Raw genomic sequence first — 23,568 nt, 5'->3', positions numbered from 1 at the left:
TCCCAACGCTGCACATCCCCCTCTGCTACCGGACCAGATTCATTGCTTATTGGCGTATCATCAGTGATAGCGCAGACAGCAATGCATATACCAACGAGGCTCCCAAACAGGTACCACGTGCAAATGTCAAAAGCAGTCAATCCATCGATACTTATAAATGTCAGTGTGTTTGTGTGTCAGTATGTCTCCTCCATAACTCCAAAACCATAAAACCTCGCAGCCTGAAACTTTGCATGCATACCAAGAATACTCCAAGAAATGCAAGAGTGAAAATTGGATGTTTGGGTTCATTAAAATACCCCTTTTGAAGATAATTAACGGCATTATTTATATTAACGGTATATATATATATATATATATATATATATATATATATATATATATATATATATATATATATATATATATATATATATATATATATATATATATCTTCTTCCTCTTTCGGCTTGCTCCCGTTAGGGGTCGCCACAGCGGACCAACTGTCTCCATTTTGCTCTATCCTCCACATCTTCCATTGACACTCCAACCACCCGCATGTCCGCCCTCACCGCATCCATGAACCTCTTCTTTGGCCTTCCTCTTCTCCTCCTGCCTGGCGGCTCCATCTTCAACATCCTTCTCCCGATATACTCTGTTTCCCTCCTGTGCACATGTCCAAACCATCTCAATCTCGCCTCTCTCACTTTGTCTCCAAACCGAGAGAGGCGAGATTGAGATGGTTTGGACATGTGCACAGGAGGGACATGTCCAAACCATCTCAATCTCGCCTCTCTCGGTTTATACATATATATATATATATATATATATATATATATATATATATATATATATATATATATATATATATATATATATATATGTGTTCATACATATATATATATATATATATATATATATATATATATATATATATATATATATATATATATGTGTGTGTTTGGCTCCCAGTCATCATCAGTGTGAGTAGATGCTCCCCCTCCCCTTCCCTCTTCGTCGGTTGACACTCCAGTCTGCGTTGTATCCACAACATTTCTTCACTGCTGATGTACCAATGACACAGCGACCTCGAAGTTTCTGGTTGATGGCGAGAGGAGTCAAAGAATTCTTCGAACCCCAAACCCCCCCCCCAACCCCAAACCTCCTCAACCATTTTTACAAAATACTGTGCTCTGCATTCTTTTTTTGATGATTGTACTGGTCAGCAATATTTTGATTATACGGGAGTCTTTAATCTATTGACTTGTCTTAAAAATCATTCTGAAAACATTCACCGCATCTGTGTTTTCACTGACTGAAGAAATGTGGGAGAAGTAATTAAGCACATTGATTTCATATTCTGTTTAACAGGTAAAAAAGCAAGTGCAGACAATGCTGATGAGGATATCTCAGCAACCTTGGGTGAAAGTGTACAACTCCCATGCCAAGCAAATGACAAGAAAGGTCACGTAAAACATGTCACCTGGTACAAGGTAAGAGTGTCGGAGAGCTGCATTATTAACGACTACCTTTTGTACATAAAATGAAAGAATGAGGTGACAACAGCCTTGTGGGGTCGCAGCTGGATGCAGCAAGTAGCCCATGATCAAACGGGAAAAAGGCGAGAGAGCGGTGGAAAAGAAACGCATGAACCTCCACTGTGAGTGTTGGGTTGTGGAGGCTCATGCGTAGGTAAGGATGGCAGGACAGCAGATGGCAGCGGTGCACTGCCAACTTGAAGCAATGGAGGGAAGCAGTGGGATTGAACAGCCTCGGGAATGCAGTTCCACAAACGGGTGAAACGAGGAACAAAAGAGCGGAGATGGGCAGTAAGCCTGAATTTTGTGAGTTTGAGCAGGTGGGAGTTGCTGGGAAAAAATGTGCATCCTGCAGGAGCTGGGGAAGGGAGCAAAGCAAGATTTGAGAACACATGCCATTCGGGCCTTACTCCAATGCAGAGTCGAGGATGAACTGAACTCTATCTATCTTGTCATTCTGTCATGTCTCGAGCAGTCTGTGGCCTGGCCATTTGAGCTGAGTAAGGGGGGTGGAGAGCTCGCATACACCAGAGATAGACCTGAAAATATGCAGTGGGCCTTTGTGGGAGCAGACTGGTTGGAGGGTTTTATGAGTTTACCCTTTAAATTTACAAGATGATATTTACTGGCTTGCTTAAGGTTTGATGCACACTTGTGAAAGTTGTCCTCATTTGGTTTGCCATCCATGTTGAGAAAGCAAGCTACCAGGAGGCTACTGCTTCGTCACAGTATTCCCTGTACAATACCACGCCCAAAACGATGGCTGTCACAGCCACAGATGAGATGGAGGTAGACGATAGCCAGAGGCATATTGTCTCTCGCAATAACTTTGTTCAGGGGAAGCATGAAGGGCAGAGGAGGACCAGGATATTTTGTCTGCAAAGTTTACACATTGCTCCAGATCCACAGATGTCACAGAAGAAATACCTCGCTGGATGCTGCAGAGCCATCTCCTGGATAACTGCCATGCTGGCAGTTGAAATCAACACAGATAACGAACAGTGAGTTTGGATACCTAGTTAATGGTTAATCCATGTTTGCAGTCAGAAAGGTGAATGTGGAGCTTTCATCTCTTTGTGGACGTGCACCACACAGACAAACATTAGGTGGTTGTGGAGAGTAATGTGCCACCGGTGGTATTCAAAGTGGTTAACGTGGACAGTGAGGAATGTAGTTCTTGATGTCGACAGCAACACTATTCCCAAAGCAGGAGGTTCCTGTCAAAATGGAAGAGCGACTCGCCAGGGATAGACCCAGTGCAATTGACAACATCCTGTAAGAGAACGTTTCTGTTCATCGCGCATTGTTTGGAGTCATGTCAGTAACTTAACTGGAGAGATCATTGTCATTCAAATGGAGACCTTCAATGTTGGTGGACCATACTGACCATATGTATAATATATATATATATATATATATATATATATATATATATATATATATATATATATATATATATATATACATACATACATAATATTGTTTTGGATTTCAGAATCAGATCCGACTAATGCATGCAATATTCAGGTCCTCAGACAGTTATTTCTATAAATGCATGTCCAGGATAGACCCATCCCCTTGTCTGGTGGGATTCTAACATTTCGATGTGTTGGAGAAGGGTATAGAACAGATTCCCTTTCTTATGGATGGCGTTTTCCTCATTTCGCCGTTAGCCCAACGGAGGCTCGTTCTACCCCCTTTCCATCAGGATACGTTGGCTTGTAGGTGGACGATTTATTTACACTTTGGACTTGCAGGACATTTCATTAAGCACACCGCGTTCTGAGTTGTTGGTGACAGCCCCTGACAACTGGAAACGGCTTGCAGTTGGTGACGGTTGGACCATTCCTGTTGGTTCTGCTCGGTACCTGCTGTTGGCATACCTGATTCTTGGTGTCCCTGGTTCCTGGGGGTGACGACGTGACTTTGATTGGTGTTTGAGCCTGTTTGCGAATGGGTACACGGCGAAGCAGGGCGCTGGCAGTGGACCAAGGCACGCTCACATATTTCAGGACATTTTATTGGACGCACAACGACTTCTACCTTGGTAAGCCGAGACCAGATTTCTTTTCCCCCTGAATGATCTTCTGGGTACCCTTGTCTTCTGTTTACTTGTTAAGTAAGGCATAGTGATTAGCATCTTCTCTTTGTCTATTTTTCTATCAATGTCTGTTGAATTCTTTATTTGTTTGAAATTATTTCGATTGATTTGAGTTCATCCATTTACATCACAAGGAAATAAAAAGTTCTTCAGTTTATTTATTTTTCTTATTAATAAATTCCTTGTTGACGTTCCAACCTGTCCGTGCTTGTCCCTTTCCTTCCGTTGATCCAGCATTGTCCGACCCGAGATAGACTGGGAGGTAGTTACCAAACTAATTAACCTGCCATAGTCGGCACGCACTCGGCCACCCTGATTAAGATTTAATAAAGATAGGATTGGTGCATCGCCAAGGGCGCGCTCCCCGTTCAGGAAGCCACGTGACCTCAAGTTAAACGGCAAATGAGACGGTGGACACTGGAACTCGTGGTTAACTGATTGGCGTCCGTGGTTGTAAAGCAACCCATCGTACCACAAAGTTAATTGTAAGCGGTGGCCCCAGGTCCGGCTCTTCCAAGGAGAAACGAGGATTAACCCCCTCATTATACACTCGGTACCCATGGCTGTTACTATATATATATATATATATATATATATATATATATATATATATATATATATATATATATATATATATATATATATATATATATATATTTTTGGTGTGTTTTTCATAAAGCATTTTTTTTAATTAACAGTTTCTCTCTGCTAATTCCCCTGCCCCCACCTCCCCCTCTCTCTCTGTCCTATCCTTGCTCTGCCCCCTCCTAATCCAGTGCAGCACACTCATCCGTATCTCTGTCTCTCTGTTCCCAGACGTGTTCGGGCAGTGATTATATGCAGATGGTGTTTGTCTCCGAACGTGTCCGTGCGGTATTTATCTCCAGGCGGTGTTTGTCTCCGGACGGAGTTTGTCTCTGGATACGTCTGGGTGGTGTTTGTTTCCAGACATGCCGGTGTTTGTTTACGGACGTGTCCGTGTTTGTGTTTGGGCGGTGTTTGTCTCTGGACATGTCCGGGCGGTGTTTTTCTCCGGACATGTCCGTGCGGTATTTATCTCCAGGCGGTGTTTGTCTCCGGACGGAGTTTGTCTCTGGATACGTCTGGGTGGTGTTTGTTTCCAGACATGTCGGTGTTTGTTTTGGACGTGTCCGTGTTTGTGTCTGGGCAGTGTTTGTCTCTGGACATGTCCGGGCGGTGTTTGTCTCCAGACTTTGTTACGCGCAACCTCTGTGACTCAAAGCGAGTGCCCCACAAGTACATAAAGGGTCACACGGCAGACAATTAAAACGATCACTTAAAACTTTTCAGTCAATTGACAACCAGGTGACAACCAGCACACGACATAAAATAGAAGGAAATTGAAAATGGAATTTATTAAATCCTACTGTTAAAATGTGCTCATATCATTCAATAATTATACATCATCAATCCTCAGTAACTGTAAAAAAAGAAACGACCTTGACGCGAACTGCCCAGAGAATCTGTCGGCATGGGAAGTCAACGTGGAGTTGTTTTGCACCCCGAGTGCTGTGTTGGCTCCTCGTGAGTTCAACCAGTTTGCCAGCAGGAGTGAATCCGAACACTGGCAAGGTGCACTGAATCACAATCAGGTCTGTAGTCAACGTGCACCCAATGATGAAGCTCACGATGCCGTCGCAGCCCTGCCTTTGCTGTGCACCGTCTGCTTGGCCCTTGCTTGGCAAGACAAACGTCTCTGCACTCTGCTGCTCCAAGGATCCGTATGCTGCTGGAGCTGGAATCTGGTTCACCTCCACGACCTCTTCTGTGTCGCTTCTCCTGAACACTCATCGCTTTACTTTTTATGGCAACCACTCAAGGTCAATCCCGAGACAAGGCAACATACTGTCTGAAGTCAAAGATTGACCAAAGCTTGACCATTGGTTCAGAGCATTGCTATTCCATAACAAATCTTTCACCCAGTCCAGTTCTCCCCAATGTAGGAGTGAAGCACTCATGTTACTCGAACACTGTCACCTAAACAAAAGTCATCTTCAAAGTTATGTTGATAATCCATCTCAATGTCACGATGAAAATGACACACTCAGTTGTCTGTGCACATGTCCTCTTCCCCCAATACGTATCACATTTATTTAATTCACTGCCTATCACAATAATGCCTTTAACATAAAACGTAACATTTGCAATTATATGGGATTTACGAATCCGTAACAACGTGTCCGGGCGGTGCTTGTCTCCGGACGTGTCCAGGTGGTGTGTGTCTCCAGGCGGCATTTGTCTCCAGATGTCTCTGGGTGGTGTTTGTCTCCGGATGTGTCCGGGTGGTGTTTGTCTCTGGGTGGTGTTTATAGTATGACCGGTATAAAATAGATTTCAGACATTATTTTGTTTCCATCTTCACTGTTATTCTATGCAGAAGCATTTTGATGAGACGGTATGAATCATAAGTAACGCTCCACCACATGTCTGTCTTCCCTTCCTCTCATCTCACAGTCTTCCCTTCCCCCCACCCCTCTTCACTCTCCCTGCCCCCTCACTCCCTCACCCCAACACACTCCCCTCTCTTTCTCTCCCACCCCTCTCCCCCCCCTCTTAGTATTCCCGTCATCAAAGCGATAGGTGGTATTTGCTGGTGTGTAGTAAAACACTGTCATCCTGGTATTTCACAGGTCCGGTAATTCATCAATGTGTGTGCCGTCCCTTGGATGGACGTTAAACTGGGCGTCCTGTCTGCCGGCATTAGTTGCCGGACGTGAAAGATCCCACGGTGTCCTTCGTGAAGAGTAGGCGAGCTATCGCCGACACCATGAACAAATTTCTAATTCCTGCCCAAATTTGCAGGAGGCACTGCATCAGCGGAGCAGCCTCGGTCCCAACAATGATAAAACCAGCAACCATGGACTGCGCATGAAATTAATGAATGAATCATGTACAACAGGATGAAGGTGGATTACGCGAGCAGATTTACTCAAAAAGCAGAGACTCCATGGACGAGGAGATTGCTATGGCATTTCTGGGCCGTTTGGTCATGGGTGATCATTCTCGGCTCAAGGTTTCAAGCACAAGGCTTTCTGACATTGGCGTCTACACTTGTGAAGTTCAGGGTCGTGCAAAGACGAAGGAAACATCCATCACACTGCATCTGTTTGGTAAGAACGATTGCGCTGAATATTTGAGAGAAACTTTCAATGCAATGCTTATATCGGTCACATAAGATAGTCACTGCAGTCCTTACTTGTTGTATACCAGACTTCTTTGTTCAGCAGACTTGGTGGTGTCATATGGTTAGAGCATCTGCTCTCTGCCTGGTGTTGGCTTAATGGTTTGGGTGGAGGGCTTGGGATCCTAAGATCCTGAGTTCAAATCCCACTTTTATCTTTGAATTAATACCAGGTGGGGTTGACTCTGCCTGTCATCCTTCCGAGGTCGGCAAAAATCAGTGCCAGCTTGCTGGTATCCTGGGTCGGAGTGGCGACCCGTCCAGGATTGTGTCCAATAGTCAAGGAGACTGCTCAGGTCGCACCAACGCTCTGCACAGAGTATGGTCCCAATGGATGGATGGATCTGCTCTGAGTCTGAGAGGTCGGTGGTTCGAACCCTGATCAAGTCATACCAAAGAGTTTAAAAATGGTTTCCAGTGATTCCTTGCTTGGTGCTTTCCATTTAAAAAATGATAAAGCATGTACAAACAACAATAAGTTGGTAATCATAGTGCAGGCTTTGATTCACTGAATGACCTCCTTCTGCAATGAAGTTCCTTGTAAGGGAACTTGTATTATTATTAGCCCATCTCCATGCACAGCGGGAGATGAAGTTTTGCAATTGTCTGTCCAGGCTGACTCTGACCATTTGAGCTTTTGTCATCAAATTTTCAACAAACCTTTATTATGAGAATCTGGAGAATATAATTAATAATAATTAGATCAAAATATGAAAGGGCAAAATCAGAGTGACTATAAATAGCTCTCATTTGCCCAGTTGCACAAGCCATGGGTTTTTTTTTTTGCCCTGGAGATGAGTTCCGGGAATGTTGTTGTGATGGGGAAAAGCACAATATTGAACATGGAGGCCCCTCCCCGAAAACTGTTTATTTCTCGGCAGGGAAAACGACAAAAAAAATGTTCAGGGTTTCTTCGGTAAACATTGGTAATAATGATAACAGTCATAGTAATCATAGTTATAATGAAAATGGTTCATAATAATGATGCATCATAATAATGATATTGATTATAATAATGGTACTGATTATGGAACAGTATGATACTTATAATAATGATCATTATAATAATAATTGTACTGATAATGATAACTGTCTGTATCCAGGCCATTATGTTTCTGCAGAGAATACAAATGAATAATATATATATATATATATATATATATATATATATATATATACATATATACATATATACATATATATATATATATATATATATATATATATATATATATATAAATATATATATATACACATACACATACACGGTAGCCCGAAAGTTACTTTACTCCTGATAAATTTGTCGCACTTCCCTCCGTCCCTTCCCCTCTGCCCTCGCCCGCTATGGTATGCGGAAACATTGACTCAGAAGAATGATGGAGCACATACAGATACAATGACAAATTAATTATTGTAAGTACTGCACAATAAAACCTGTATATTAAAAGAGTTCAAGAACAATGCTTCACTGGGAAGGGGTAAAGTGACTTTCAGGCCACTATATATATATATATATATATATATATATATATATATATATATATATATATATATATATATATATATATATATATATATATATACATATATATATATATATATACATATATATATATATATATATATATATTTTAAACTATCGTTTTTGTCAAGTTTAGTTTGAGTACAAAGTGGCCGTGGACGGGATTTGCATCTAATTATTATTATTATTATAATTATTATTATTATTACAGTATTTACATGTGTATCTCCATCCAAATAGCCATTTTTCGTTTCTGCAGCAATTCCTGAAACTCCAACAATAACATCGGGCAAAGTGCCTGTGAATGTGGATACGAAATCACAGCCTGTGTTGGTGAGCATTTTACTGCACATTTTCTTCCAAAAGTCGCTTGAAATATTATCTATATTATTAATATAATGTTTGAAATTGTAAAACAATATGCAGAATTCCAAGGCTCATGGAAGAGCTTGTACAGATTTTAGAAATGTGACAAGGACCTCAGAAGAGAGCAGTGTACTTTTACATAAATTAAGAGTGACTTGAGTAGACAACAGGAGAAACTCAATTCGAACCTGCGATCCTGGCATCAAGACACATTGCATTTGGTTGGGAAGACTAAACAGATCTGAATATTGAAGCAACTGAATTTTCATCTTGGGTGAATGTTAAACTATTACTATGCTACTCTCACTGTTTGAAGGTTCAAGTTTGTGAGACTATTGTTCTTGGCTTTTAAGTCTCCATGATTCTCAGCATCTTCAATGGTACCACATGCAGGAAAAACTTTCAATAAAAGCTTTTTGTAGAAAACGTATCTCAGACCAAATTGCATTTATGTTTACAGTTTTTAATGTTTTGCTTTGACAGATCGGTGAATGCACGATCAAAGGCTCCTACCCAATGTCAAACCTCACTTGGTACAAGGATAGCATGGAGCTCGATAACAATGTACCTGGTAATAAATCCGTTTGGATCATTGCTTAACTATGACAACACGTTCAATCATTTGGCAACCAGGGCAAGTTTGTGTCATGATTTGTCACCTTTTTAATCCTGCAGATGTCAAGGTTGATAATAAGGAAGTGCGCGAGTCCAACGGCCTCTACACAATCAGTTCCAAACTCCACTACCAACCAACGGCAGATGACCAAGACGCAAAGTACCACTGTGATGTCGTATTCCTCAAAAATCATGGAGAATTCGGACGCAAGAAGTCCAGCGACATCAGTGTGGAATTCATCTGTGAGTGAATAAGATTAATTCTTAATCTCAACTGAGTACGAAATGCGGGTGCCGTGAGGAAGATGCAACTCACAGGTCCATAATATTTATAGTACATGCATTTAGAAGAGTTTATGGCAACACCAATGTTGGACAGCACTTCACATCTTAAGGCTTTGCAAAACAAGACCAAAAAAAGTTAAGATATAAACCTTTATAAAATCTATGAAATTAAAGAGACCATGTGGATACAAGTGTGGCAAAACCACAAAACCTCTGGTGGCAAAAAGAGCAAAAAAAAATGGTGGACATTGAGTGATAAACATCAAGGAAAGCTTGATAACAAGTAATGATGAAAGAGAAAATAGCAGAGAGAATTTCCAGCAAAGATTGATGCATTGCGAAGCCCAAGCTGCAAGTCATTTCCATATTGAGTGAATTAACCAGGCATCAGAAGATATTTCCAAAAATTAGTAAAACTGTGATTGGTAACTTTTTTCACAATGAATGTGATCCCACATATCTTCACTCTCTCTGGCTGGTCATACAGTTTGGTGAAATCTTCACATCAGCAATTGAATAGTTCATCGTCGGGTTTTGCTGAAGCATTCAAATAAAAAAAGAGGCGTCTCGATGAACTCGAGGAAGTGGAAGAATTGCAATAAGGATTGTGGAGGGGGATCTTAAAGGGGAACCCAAGTGCTCAGACCACCTCGACACTAATCTATCCTCTGATACCATAGAAAATAGATATGATGTCTTTTTCTGAATCATAAAGTGGGGAGATTTTCGATTAAACGGGAAATTTATCATAAAGCGGGAAATTTACGATGTACATGGACGATTTGAGTGGTGAATCAAACACCTGTTGCCATTTCCCGGCAGTTACAAGAAAATAATTATCTATTATCAACACAAATTTCGACAAATCAAATAAACCACCATCTATTTATTTGTAGTGGAGAGAAAGTATGTATGCATCATCATCTATTACGACGAGAGGATTTGAACGAGAACGCTAAAACTTTCAGGGTCCATGATGTCCCACCAGGAAGTGGACTGTCATATCCGTACTGTCTATGGGTTACATTGCGGTACAATTTAACTCAAACAGCGCGATGTAACCCATAGACAGTGTGGATATGACAGTCCACGTCCTGGTGCGACGTCACAACCCCTCTCCACCATCCCCCATCTACCATCACCCCCACAATATCCATCACCATCTCGTAACATACAAGACACCTGGTCAGCCTGCAACAGTGGGACAAAGCATTCGTCGCCCATTTTGTCCAGGCCATGTCCGAGTGTGCCTGGGCGGTGTGGGCTCTCAGGAAATGATAGGTATTTCTGCTGGAGTCATATATAAACTGATTTATCAATTAATACAAAATCCCTCCCTTATAAATCATCCATTGAACAGAGAATCAAAACCTATTTTTAACAGTGATCATGTGACCGGTGTTTTGATATTTTTAACACCTCCATCTTCACTTCCTCCTCCTTCATCTGAATCGCTTGCACAAGGCTAATTAGACTAGAAATGATACGGCTCCACAATTTCCCCGAAAGCATTTCCAAATTTCAATTTTGTCTGCAATAGCTGATCAGCTTCAACAGACTGAGAACCTTCAGAGTTGCTGATGACGGTGGATTCAATATCGGAATCCGAGCTCAAAATCCACCGTTTCTCGATGGAAAGCCGCCATTTGGATCAAGGTGGGTTCGAGGTGTGACGTCCCTGGCGAAATCGAAAATCGACACTCAAGGGCTTTTGTCGACACTTTGTGATTGGCAAAAAAAAAACCTATTATTTTTTCCTTCAAATTAGACCGTGATTAATGATTCTCAATGGTTTTCAGAAGAAGAAAAAAAAAAGAATGCGTCTGGGTTCCTCTTCAAGGAGGATCTCTGTCGATAAAGGTGAACCACCTTGGTTAATCGTTCATTATTAAGTGCAAACATGAAAGTGTGCTTATGAATTTGAACAGCACATGTGCAGCACAACCATGGTAGTCGGGGTAGTAGGGTAGCATTGCTGTGCTGCTGTTGCGATGGTTAGGACAGAAATTTGTAATTTGGCCATGGTGCAAGCAATAGCTCACCTACTCTTCACCAAGGGCACTATGGAATCTTTAATGTCCACCAAGGAATGCTGGCCGACAGGACACCCGTTTAACGTCCATCCAAGAGACAGCACACACATTGATGAATCACCCTGCCTGTGAAATACCAGGATGACAGCTTATAGCTGGGTCAGGATATGAACCCAGGCTGGACAGCGTAGAGGTGACTGTGCATCCATGTAGGCCATCCTGCCAGCCCATGAACTTGAACAGATGGGTGACATTGGAAGTGATAATTAAAGACACTGGTGAAAATCTCGACTCACCTTGAACTGTCGTTCAATGTCAACAGAGACCTCATTGGATTATTATACGATAATATTAGGTGTGTGTGAAGCCAAAATGTTTACACCATTTGTAGCCCGAAATACAGCTTGAGTTGTATGGCAAAATAAGGTGACGTGTTCAAGGGAAAGACAAGGTGGAAAAAAAAAATCGATTTATTTTTGTCCGAGTTTATCATCCCAAATTGATATTGTTTTTAATTTCAAAAACATTGAAAAGCTTCAATTTTAATCTGCTGTTTTATCATTTTGGATGAAGTGGCATTGTTGCTTGTATTATTATTATTATTATTATTATTATTATTATTATTATTATTATGACAAGCAGAGTACCGACGGGCAATCTTGTTCCAAGCATGCAACACATTCTTCTGACGTATACCTACATTTGGGCGGTGGAGAGGCAACTAACAGCACTGTCGGCCAAAAAAAAAAAAACCCGGGTTCCGTGCATGAAGCCAAAACATACCAGCTGATATTCAAAACACCTCACTGCACTGGAAAACATGGGGACAGGAACACTGCACTGTAAATGGTGAGGGCTTGTAATACCCACCCCAAACTGGAGGCGGCGCTACACGATACACATTTACGTAGAGAATTTGCGTCCATCTCCCCCGCCCCCCCCCAAGACCACCGGCAAAAATAAAAACACTCATACATTAAGTGGGGTCATACTGATCCTATGTAGCAAGTCTGGATGTAATTGGTCCAAAACTGTAGGAGTAGTAGCGCGACGAACAAACAAACAAACACCCAGGGCCGCATTTAGGCATGGGCAAGCTGGGCAGTTGCCCAGGGTCCTCCACAACCAGGGGGCTTCCACATATTTCATGGAAAAAAAATTGAAAGGAAAAATGTATTTGTGAGTGTCTGAATGGTAGTTGGTAGTTAGTGGAACAGATATAAGATATTCATCTTATCTCATTCTCTATTTTATATAGAAGTTCAGATTCTTTGTTGTTGAAAAATATACTTTGTGGATGACTATAAATATGTCTTGTCACCTTTGTAGCATTCCAAGGTAGGGTCGGCCTCCACTACTGAAGGCTGCCCAGGGACCACCACATGTCTAAATCCGGCCCTGATGTCCCCAGTCGGCCATCTTGATCTGATCTCAAAAATAAATGACGTGCATGTGTAAGCCATCATTCGTTGCCTGTGTGCCAGGTTTGAGCAAGATCGGTAAAGGCGTGTCTGAGAAATGGTTGAGGACGTGTTGAACATCAGGTTTTCACAAGTACAATGGCCGCCCGTCGGCCATCTTTGATTGAATGAGGAAACAAAATGATGAGCAGATGTATACCATCACGTACTGTCGTTGTGCCAAGTTTGAACAAAATAGGTTCATACATGTCTGAGATACGACGGTGGACAGACACACAGATGCACAGACGGACGAGACCCAACCCGTAAGCCCCCATTTCGGACTAAGTTCAACGGGGGTGAAAAAGATGTCCATTGCCACGGGAGCCAATTGTGAACTTGTACAGTTTCACGCAGAAATCACTGATTGCTCTGGGGTGTGATTGTGTCGGGATTCGTCCAGGTGATGGGGAACTGCAGGTTTTGAAAAGACTGTCAAAGCTCGATATTAAAAATCCGACTGCGTGTTCTGAAGCTCACTTGGATCAGGAGCAAGAGTCAATCAACGCCCCCCCCAACACACACATACACACACACACACACACACACACACACACACACACACACACACACACACACACACACACACACACATATACACACACCTTCCCACCCCAACAGATGCCCAGCCAGAGGTCCTCAGACCCTAACTTTTTTTTTAATGCTGCTAACAAATTTTAGTCCATCATGGGTAATGAAGGTTGTGGTCAAGTTTCATTAAAATTGTGTTTGTAGTTTTGGAGAAGAGAGCAAATACTTATTTTGGGGGGCTCAGACCCCCATCAGAGCCTCTTCGGCCCTGATTTTCGAATGCCGTGAACAAACTTTGGTCCATCACGGGTGAGGAAGGTTGTGCCAAGTTTCATCGGTATCGAGTGTGTAGTTTCGGAAAAGATGGCAAATACCAACTACTTTTGGGAGTTAACCCCCCCCCCCCCCGCCCCACGTTCACCCCCTGAATGAGCGCAGATTTTGATGCGGTCAATACACCTTCGTTAGACATCAAATATGAAGCTCGTGGTCGAGTTTCATCAAAATCGTAAGAACATCACTTGGCACATGTCATGGTGGCCGAGTGGTTAAGGCGTTGGACTAGAAATCCAATGGGGTTTCCCTGCACAGGTTCGAGTCCTGTCCATGACGTTGTACTGTTTTTTTTGGAGCCTCCACTTTGATTCTGGGGACATTCGTTTGTGCACAGCAGAGTCGTACCGAAGTTCGTGCTGTTTCCTTTCTTGAAGCTCTGAATTAAAATCAAGAACGGAGTGAGTTCAAGGAACTTTATAAGTTGATAACAAGTTGTGCAGGTCTTCAGGGGTCTCATTGTTTCCTCTTCTCCAGCGTCAAAGTTTCTTGTGATGGAACTTCCATGATGTCCTCCACCACCGAAGGTGAAGGAGGTTGTGTTTTCACCCCTCTCCCTCTCTCTGTCTGTTTCTTGCAACATCGTTGTTCAGTCGATTTTGTTGTTCTGTCCGTTTGTTTGTCACCTCCAAGTGACAATTTAAAACCGATCTTCACGAAACTTCACCACATGGTGGAGTTTGTCATCAGGAAGAAGGAGATTATTTTTGAGGTCAACATCGACCCAAGGTCAACAACTTAGGTGATACTTCTGAAATCCTCAATTTTCATCGGATTTACTTGAAATTTGAAGAGGATTTATATTTCAGGTCACTGATTTAAACCAGCCAATTGTTTTTGAGATCAACATCAAGCAAAAGGTCAACCTTGTTCCAAGGTCAACAACTCAGGTGGTATTTCTAAAACCCCTAATTTTAAACCCATTGACTTGAAATTTGAAGAGGAGCTGCATATTTGGTCACTGAATTCAACCACAAATTATTTTTTCGGTCAAATTTGTTTCATGGATTTTGCAAGTGTCGTGCTCTGCATGACGTCTTCTTGTTAATTGCTGGAATCCTTCGGATTTCGGAAATTATGTTGGTCAGTTGTGTGTCATTCTGTGTGTGTGTCTGTTTGTGTGTTTGTTTACCCTTTAGCAGTTTACCCTTTAGTTTCAGTGATCATGACCAAACTGGGTGCAGACGTTGGCCTGGTCCAACTTAGACACTTGTCGTTTTTGGTGAATCCAGGTCAAGGTCAAGGTCACCAAAAAACCGAAATTCTTATTTTTGCAAGAACGTCCGCTAAAATGGTCGTATCGACTTCAAACCAAATCCAAAATGTGTATCTTCCAACACTGCATCCAACCATATGTCTCATTGGCATGTCACACCAACACCCTTCTGAGCGGTCGGGTCAAAAATTTCAAATTGCGATAAAAATGCCATTTCAAGTCCCATTGATTTCCAAGTTATGATCATGACCAAACTAAGTGCTATAATTCATGAAACAGTTGCACTATCGACTTGTAAGAACCAAATTGATTTCCAGGTTTTTCTTTTTTCAGAGATCATGGAGATATGACAAAGTTATTCCAGCAATTCCTTGCTCAACGAGCAATTTCATTCGTTTGTCTGTGAACAGAATATCTCAAAACGTTGAAGACGGATTGGGACGAAATTTGGTGGACAGCTTCGGTGTGTGACAAGGATGAACTGATTAGATTTTGGTGAAGATCCAGATGCAGATCCGGATACTAGAACTTTTAATGTGATTCTTCACCATTTAGAGATCGGGTCAAAAACGATATATAGCACGATATCTCAAAAAGTTGTGGCCGAGTCATGATAAATCTTGGTGGATGAGCTGGTTCGGTGACAAGAACAATTCGATTCGATTTTGTTTCAGGTCCGGATCCAAATCCGGCCTTTCAGTTGGATACAAAACGTAAACTGTTGAGCCTGGCAGAGATATGCGCTCAACTGAATGCCGTTCGAATTTCTTCACAGTGGTGGACCAGTCCCATAACTTTGTCTGGTAGCTACTCCAAGACAGAGAACTAAAGATAGATAGGATTGGAAAGTTATATTATGCATGTATGAGCCAAGGTAGAAGTGTCTCCCTTTCATCAGAAGTCCCACGAGCTTCGAGATTACCTGATATTTCATGTCCAGGCTCCATTCTTCAGCAAGTAATACACAATCTCGACCCGCCCTGAAGGTGGCAACCCTGCTAGTAATATATTTACTTAACCACATCAATCAGTCCTCTATATTTTAAAGACAAGAGATGATTAGAGATCTTTACTAGACAAGGGACAAGGATAACGAAAACCACAAAGTAGAAGCACAGGACATGCTCAGCTCTGTCATCTCAGATAGTTTTGGTGCCCTCTGTTTTTATTGCCTCTCCTTTGGTATATTTTCCCTCTGATTCTCCATTCCTTCCCAACCTTTCCAGGTCGGACGTGTTCTTTCAGTAACCCATTCCTTGTGAAAATCTGAAATTCAAGGTTATGTTTTCACCTCCACCTCTTTTCTTCCTTTCTTCGATTGTTGAACCTCCTTCCTCAGTCTGTTGAATCACATTCTTTCCTCCAGAGCTTCAGTTTGGCCTTTAACCAACACCTCAAGTCATCTTCCATCCCCACACATGATATTTTCTATTCTCATAACCATCCCCTATCTCTCTCCACATACTTGCAAGATAACACCTTTCCATTTCTCTTCTTTTGTGCATTTAACACCTTGTTTGTTACGTCAACGTTTTCTCCCATTGCCTGTCAGTGAGTTGCATTGTTCCTTGTTCAATTCGCCTTGACTTCAAGTACAAACAAGCAGAAAAAGACATAAAATGTCATCGCCCCTGTGGTTTTAGTAATTTTGCTGTTCGGAGTTAAAGGGCAAACCTATATTTACAACATTTATGTGGATGCACAACTTAATTGAGTGGACATGTGACATGGAAGATTGCGGACGATTGGGTTATTCAGTCATGGATATTAATGATGTGGGTCACCTCATTATATTGTGTAAGATAATTCGTCACTTAACATGTTTGATGTTTTCGATTGGGAATGCAAATTTCACCCAAAAGGGATTCATGTTCATGTATTTGGGGGGAGATGTACTGAATTACACAAACAGTCTAACATTTAATAATACTTATTTTCATATAAAAGTAATTCTATTTAACTGCAGACAATGGAATATTCTCATTTCGTTGAAAATGCTGTCTGATCAGTTTTCACCCCTCAGCCCACTTGGCGTCACAGGCGTTGTCCGGGCGTCTGTCAACTTTTGGTTTCCGTCAATTTCGAGGAGAACGCCTTGTCCGAAGAAATCCATTTTTGCTGGGTGTGTTGGGGTTGAGTCGAGGAAGGTTGCTTTCGAAAATGGGCGCGCTGCGATTTTCAATGTGGCCTCCATGGCAGCCATCTTGAAATTGGTTTCCGTCGATTTCGAGGAGAACGCCTTGTCCGATTCAATCCAATTTTGCTGGGTGTGTTGGGGTTGAGCAGAGGAAGGTTCTTTTCGATAATGGGCGCGCTGCGATTTTCAATATGGCCACCATCTTGCAATTGGTTTGCGTCAGGGGGCTGAGGGGTTACGCCCGCTTTGCGGTGTTATTTTTAGTATTCTAAGGTAGGGTCGGCCTCCACTAATGAAGGCTGCCCAGAGACCACCACATGTCTAAATCCGGCCCTGATGTCCCCAGTCGGCCATCTTGATCTGATCTCAAAAATAAATGACGTGCACGTGTAAGCCATCATTCGTTACCTGTGTGCCAGGTTTGAGCAAGATCGGTAAAGGCATGTCTGAGAAATGGTTGAGGACGAGTTTAACATCAGGTTTTCACAAGTACAATGGCCGCCAGTCGGCCATCTTTGATTGAATCAGGAACCAAAATGATGAGCAGATGTATACCATCATGTACTGTCGTTGTGCCAAGTTTGAACAAAATAGGTTCATACGTGTCTGAGATACGACTGTGGACAGACACACAGATGCACAGACGGATGAGACCCAACCCGTAAGCCCCCATTTCGGACTAAGTTCAACGGGGACGAAAAAGATGTCCATTGCCATGGGAGCCAATTGTGAACTTGTACAGTTTCAGGCAGAAATCACTGATTGCTCTGGGGTGTGATTGTGTCAGGATTCGTCCAGGTGATGGGCAACTGCAGGTTTTGAAAAGACTGTCAAAGGTCGATATTAAAAATACGACTGCATGTCCTGAAGCTCACTTGGATCAGGAGCAAGAGTCAATCAACGCCCCCCCCAACAGACACACACACACACACACACACACACACACACATATACACACACCTTCACACCCCAACAGATGCCCAGCCAGAGGTCCTCAGACCCTAACTTTTTTAATGCTGCGAACAAATGTTAGTACATCATGGGTGATGAAGTTGTGGTCAAGTTTCATTGAAATTGTGTTTGTAGTTTTGGAGACGAGAGCAAATACTTATTTGGGGGGGGGGGCTCAGACCCCCCCATCAGAGCCTCTTCGGCCTTGGTTTTCTAATTGCGTGAACAAACTTTGGTCCATCACGGGTGAGGAAGGTTGTGTCAAGTTTCATCGATATCGTGTGTGTAGTTTCGGAAAAGATGGCAAATACCAACTATTTTGGGCGGTTAACCCTTACCCCCCGCCCCACGTTCACCCCCTGAATGAGCGCAGATTTTGATGCGGTCAATGCACCTTCGTTAGACATCAAATATGAAGCTCGTGGCCGAGTTTCATCAAAATCGTAAGAACATCATTTGGCACATGTCATGGTGGCTGAGTGGTTAAGGTGTTGGACTTGAAATCCAATGGGGTTTCCCCGCACAGGTTCGAATCCTGTCCATGACGTCACACTGTTTTTTTGGAGCCTTTACTTTGATTCTGGGAGGACAGCCGTTTGTGCACAGCAGATTCGTACCGAAGTTCGTGCTGTTTCCTTTCTTGAAGCTCAGCATTAAAATCAAGAATGGAGTGAGTTCAAGCAACTTTATAAGTTGATAAGTTGTGCAGGTCTTCAGGGGTCTCATTGTTTCCTCTTCTCCAGCGTCAAAGTTTCTTGTGATGGAACTTATATGATGTCCTCGACCACCGAAGGTGAAGGAGGTTGTGTTTTCACCCCTCTCTCTCTCTCCTTCTGTTTCTTGCAACATCGATGATCAGTCGATTTTGTTGTTCTGTCCGTTTGTTTGTCGTCCCCAAGTGACAATTTAAAACCGATCTTCACGAAACTTCACCACATGGTAGAGTTTGTCATAAGGAAGAAGGAGATTATTTTTGAGGTCAACATCGACCCAAGATCAACAACTTCGGTGATACTTCTGAAATCCTCAATTTTCGTCGGATTGACTTGAAATTTGAAGAGGATTTATATTTCAGGTCACTGATTTAAACCAGCCAATTGTTTTGAGGTCAACATCGAGCAAAAGGTCAACCTCGTCCCAAGGTCAACAACTAAGGTGGCATTTCTAAAACCCTTAATTTTAAACCCATTGACTTGAAATTTGAAGAGGAGCTGCATATTTGGTCACTGAATTCAACCACAAATTATTTTTTCAGTCAAATTTGTTTCATGGATTTTGCAAGTGTCGTGCTCTGCGTGACATCTTGTTAATTCTTCATGAAAACAAAAATTGCAAGGAAAAATGTATTTGTGAGTGCCTGAATGGTAGTTGGTAGTGAATGGAACAGATATAAGATATTCATCTTATCTCATTCTCTATTTTATATCGAAGTTCAGATTCTTTGTTGTTGAAAAATATACTTTGTGGATGACTATAAATATGTCTTGTCACCTTTTTAGTATTCTAAGGTAGGGTCGGCCTCCACTACTGAAGGCTGCCCAGGGGCCATCACATGTCTAAATCCGGCCCTGCAAACTAAACCCCTAAATCCGGTCCATGAATTACAGTAAGGATTATTGTAATAATTATAAGGAGCCTCACAGGATGGCTGAGAGGTGTGTACACTCACCTCTAAGCTGTGTTTCCTCGGTTCGAATCCCAAACCAGCTATAAACTGTCATCCCAGTGTTTCACAGGCAGTGTGATTCATCAATGTGTGTGCCGTGCCGTCCTTTGGATGAACTTTAAAATCTGTGTCCCATCAGCCAATATTAGTTGGTGAATGTTAAAGATCCCATGGTGTCTTTTGCAAATAGTCAGTGAACTATCTCTGGCACCCTGACCAAATGACATAGTTCCTACCCTAACTACTGTGGAAAGACAATGGAAAAACAACCAGCTTATCCCCCTTGCTCAGGAAGCTGCTTTGGTGGCATTGACACTCTGTGAAGAGTCTGGTCTGGTACATCAGAGAGAGAATAATTGGTTCACGAGCACCAGCCAGAGTGACCACTATATTCGTTATGTCTGTGTGTCTTTTGGGTCGCCGAAATAGGTGACCCTTATTGTCAGTAAATCTGTCTGTTTGTTTGTTCGTTTGTCATCAGCATAATTGGTAGTAAACGTGGGCGGATTTTTACCAAACTCGGGTGGTAGGTACATCTTATGACCTCGGACTTTGGAAATTGTGATGGTTGCTCGGGACGGTTTGGTTCCCTAGCAACAACGGAAAAACCCTCAAAATCGGTACCGTTCACGCGAAATCGATTCCGAAAGCCATTATCCCACGTAGGGTTATGAAATTTGGCACGGATGATCTGCAGGTGATGCTCTACCAAATATATTCCGGTTTTTGTGATATATGGAATACTTTACCTGATACCCCCTACAATTCGGGTATGCGCGAAAATTGAAGGCCCCTTCGCGACCAGGTGAGTGCATCGATACGAATGAAACTTTGCAGGTTCATGGTACTCAATGAGTACTACAACTTTGCCTCAGGACATATTGACCGATTTCGCTTAGGTCAGGGGTCAAAGGTCAGTTAGTGCAAAAATCGATAATATGCGAGAGCTGGAGGTGCCTTCGCGCCAAATGCTACTCCTCGGGTTATTGTCGGATGGTTATGAAAATTCACACTAATCGTCTGGAATACATTGTGCACAAGCGATCGAGCCGGATTTTCGATTTATATCTTTGTTCACCCACAGCACGCCCTCGAACTTTGGGGATTTCTGATTTCAAACTTTCTGATTTTCGGTACTTTTCATTCAAATGGATACCGAGTAGTTATCAGTAGATGGAATTGGATGAGATTTGATGTGCATAATCTTAAGGTGATTCCCTATCCGTTATATGACATCCATTTTGCTCTAAATCTTATAGTTTCCATGCTCGGCGACCCATCGCCGCCTCCCGGCTTGTCCGTGTGTCTGTCCAGAGCATAACTCCATGGACTTTGATCCGATCTTGATGAAACTTGGTTTTGTGTTCGACATCAGTCTAGTTGTGTTTTCTTGGATGAGGGCGTGGCTACGCCCATTGTGGGCAGAGCTACGCCCAAAAAATAGCCATTTTTCGGCGGTGGCCAGATTAAAAATCTATCTTCTCCTTGGGAATTGACTGAATGGAATGGGTTCTTCGGTATTTGAATAGCAAAATGAATTGTCTTAAACTTGTCCGATTTTTCATTTTCGTCCCAAGGTCAAGGTCACAAGGTCAAAAACATAGAAAATTGCGAATTTTGACATAAAAATCATACGACCACCCAAACTTTGAGAGTTGGGATGACAATATTTTTTACGCATAATCTTGAGGTCATTCCCCACCTAAAGTCTTGAAACCATTTTGCTCTTTCTCGAACACCTTGCCCGTGGCGCCCCCTTCAAGTTTGTTTTTACGCCAATTTCATCAAAGTATGGATAATCCGAGGAGTGCGAAATGCCATATAGCCTTTGTGACGTTATATTGTTCCTGGAATGTTTCAGAGGAAGTTTTGCACCAAAGGTCATAATCCTTGACCTTTAAAGTTCACAAAGGTCAAATTTTCAAAGTTGTGGGAATCGAACCGGGTTTTCGACCTTCTTCGACGAACTTACTCCATTAAGCTATAAGCACGTATCCTGTTTCCTTATTTTAATGTCCACAACATTGTTTTGGGACCTTTAAAGGTCATGTAAAGGTCAATTTTTTTAAGTTGCTGAACGAAAACGGGTTTTCGACATTTTGCAGTTAATAACCTGTCACTCGTACCACATCATGTTTATCATTTTTATAACTTGGTCAAACATTATCACATTGTCTCATCCTTGACTTCTGAAACAATGTACATCGTCAAATACCGCTCATGAACCATCGTCGTCTTCAGACTTGTTTAATATATTTGTTTAAATGAAGTAGTTAGGGAGCTCGCACAGTTTCATTTACACTTTTGAGAACAACGTTGATATTCACACTGATGACACCCCTCATATCACTAGTTAGAAATATACAACTATTTCCAGGGGTTTGCACTTAAGAAGGGCCCCAGTGGGGGGTTCAAAAAGGGTCTCAATTACACTTTTGAGAAGAAAGCTGAAATTGATACTGAAATATCCCGTCACATCGCTTGTCACAAAAATGTAACTTAAGAAAGGATAGTCCCTGGGCGTTTCGGCTTAGGAAGGGTTCAAACGGACGAAGAAGGGTCATGTCTTCATTGCCAAGAGAGACAAGGAGTAGACAAGTACGAGCTTGAAAATTGAATTTATTGTGAAACATACAGGAGGAAACAGTAAAATAAAGGTAACTTGCATCAATTCTAGGCTTGGGTGCCTTTGCTTTGTCTCACAATTACAGCACTTTAGTTCCAATTTATGTTCAAGTCTCACAAATAATAACTTCAGCAAGGATTTTACTTGTAAGTGCCATATTCGCCAATGCTGCATCAAAGTATCATAAGATTCCCGACATATCCTCATCCTCGCACCGCCCAATGAAATTGATATGTCTTACATTGCAAATAAACAATACTCCTCATCTAATTCAGGGGTCTCCAACCTGCGGCCCACGGGCCACATGCGGCCCCTTAGACGGATTTATGCGGCCCGCGGTGCCATATTAAGTTTACATTACAATGCGGCCCGCGATACTGCAAATTTGTCAGGGTCAATGATCAAAGCGTTCTGTAATTTTTATTATCATTTTGATTCATATTTGACACGTGTTTTTAACACGATTATTTATTTATCATATTCGTTGGCAAGAAAAATATATTCAGCACTAATTTTTGTTTAAATTTCCGCATATTAATTATATATACAGTCAACCCCCGCTTCATCGCGGTTCACCTATCGCGCCCCCGGTTCATCGCGGGTTTTCCCTTGGAACGTAACTAATTTTTTTCTGCGGATTCCCCCGGTACATCGCGGTAATAATATATAAAATATAAATTATTTAAGCAAGAAATTATAACGCGTGGTGCTCGACCAGTCACACAACGCACAAGACAAAGTTTCGCTTGTGAACTTCGAATATTTTCGACGTTTTTTCTCAAAGCCCCACGATGCCGCCCAAACGCCCTGCACCTTCTAAGGCTTCTGGCAAGGAACCGAAGCGCCAGAGGAAGGTCCTGGGACGCTCCAGGAGAAGGTTAAGGTGCTCGATATATGCTTCGGGAAGGAAAAAGGTTTGCCGCCGTTGGACGAGCACTGCTCGAACCCAGCACCTCAAAACCTACCAGACCAGACTAGTCGATCTCCGGCACCTCAAACCCAATCAC

At 42.2% G+C, this 23,568-nt stretch overlaps 1 protein-coding gene and 2 non-coding genes across 9 annotated transcripts in view; all 3 read left to right on the top strand.

Annotated features, from left to right (window-relative positions):
* The window catches only part of LOC147008295 (cell surface glycoprotein MUC18-like), a 153,995-nt gene that overhangs the window by 79,751 nt on the left and 50,676 nt on the right, over positions 1 to 23,568 (top strand). For 4 of the 7 annotated variants that reach the window (XR_015053460.1, XR_015053459.1, XR_015053462.1 and 1 more), the window contains exons 2-6: positions 1,351 to 1,472; positions 6,539 to 6,749; positions 8,602 to 8,675; positions 9,192 to 9,279; positions 9,384 to 9,566. The exons of 1 other annotated variant lie outside the window; for it this stretch is intronic. Coding sequence is in view for 3 of the 6 variants with exons in the window: in XM_085865143.1 (XP_085721269.1) it covers positions 1,351 to 1,472; positions 6,539 to 6,749; positions 8,602 to 8,675; positions 9,192 to 9,279; positions 9,384 to 9,566 (678 nt within the window). In the remaining 3 variants the exon portion in view is untranslated. Of the gene's footprint in view, positions 1 to 1,350; positions 1,473 to 1,541; positions 2,519 to 3,005; positions 3,565 to 6,538; positions 6,750 to 8,601; positions 8,676 to 9,191; positions 9,280 to 9,383; positions 9,567 to 23,568 lie in introns of those variants that run through there. 2 more of the 7 variants (XM_085865146.1, XM_085865145.1) reach the window with 2 other exon arrangements.
* TRNAS-AGA (transfer RNA serine (anticodon AGA)) lies at positions 14,163 to 14,244 on the top strand. The gene has a single exon. It is a non-coding gene; the product is annotated as a tRNA-Ser (tRNA).
* On the top strand, positions 18,735 to 18,816 carry TRNAS-UGA (transfer RNA serine (anticodon UGA)). Its single transcript has one exon. It is a non-coding gene; the product is annotated as a tRNA-Ser (tRNA).

Source organism: Eptatretus burgeri, chromosome 20, assembly GCF_056783735.1.
Source record: "Eptatretus burgeri isolate ZD-2024b chromosome 20, Ebu_testis_v1, whole genome shotgun sequence".
Lineage (NCBI taxonomy): Eukaryota > Metazoa > Chordata > Myxini > Myxiniformes > Myxinidae > Eptatretus > Eptatretus burgeri.
The sequence above is the reverse complement of the archived record's forward strand: the minus strand, read 5'-3'. Positions and strand labels throughout refer to the sequence as shown.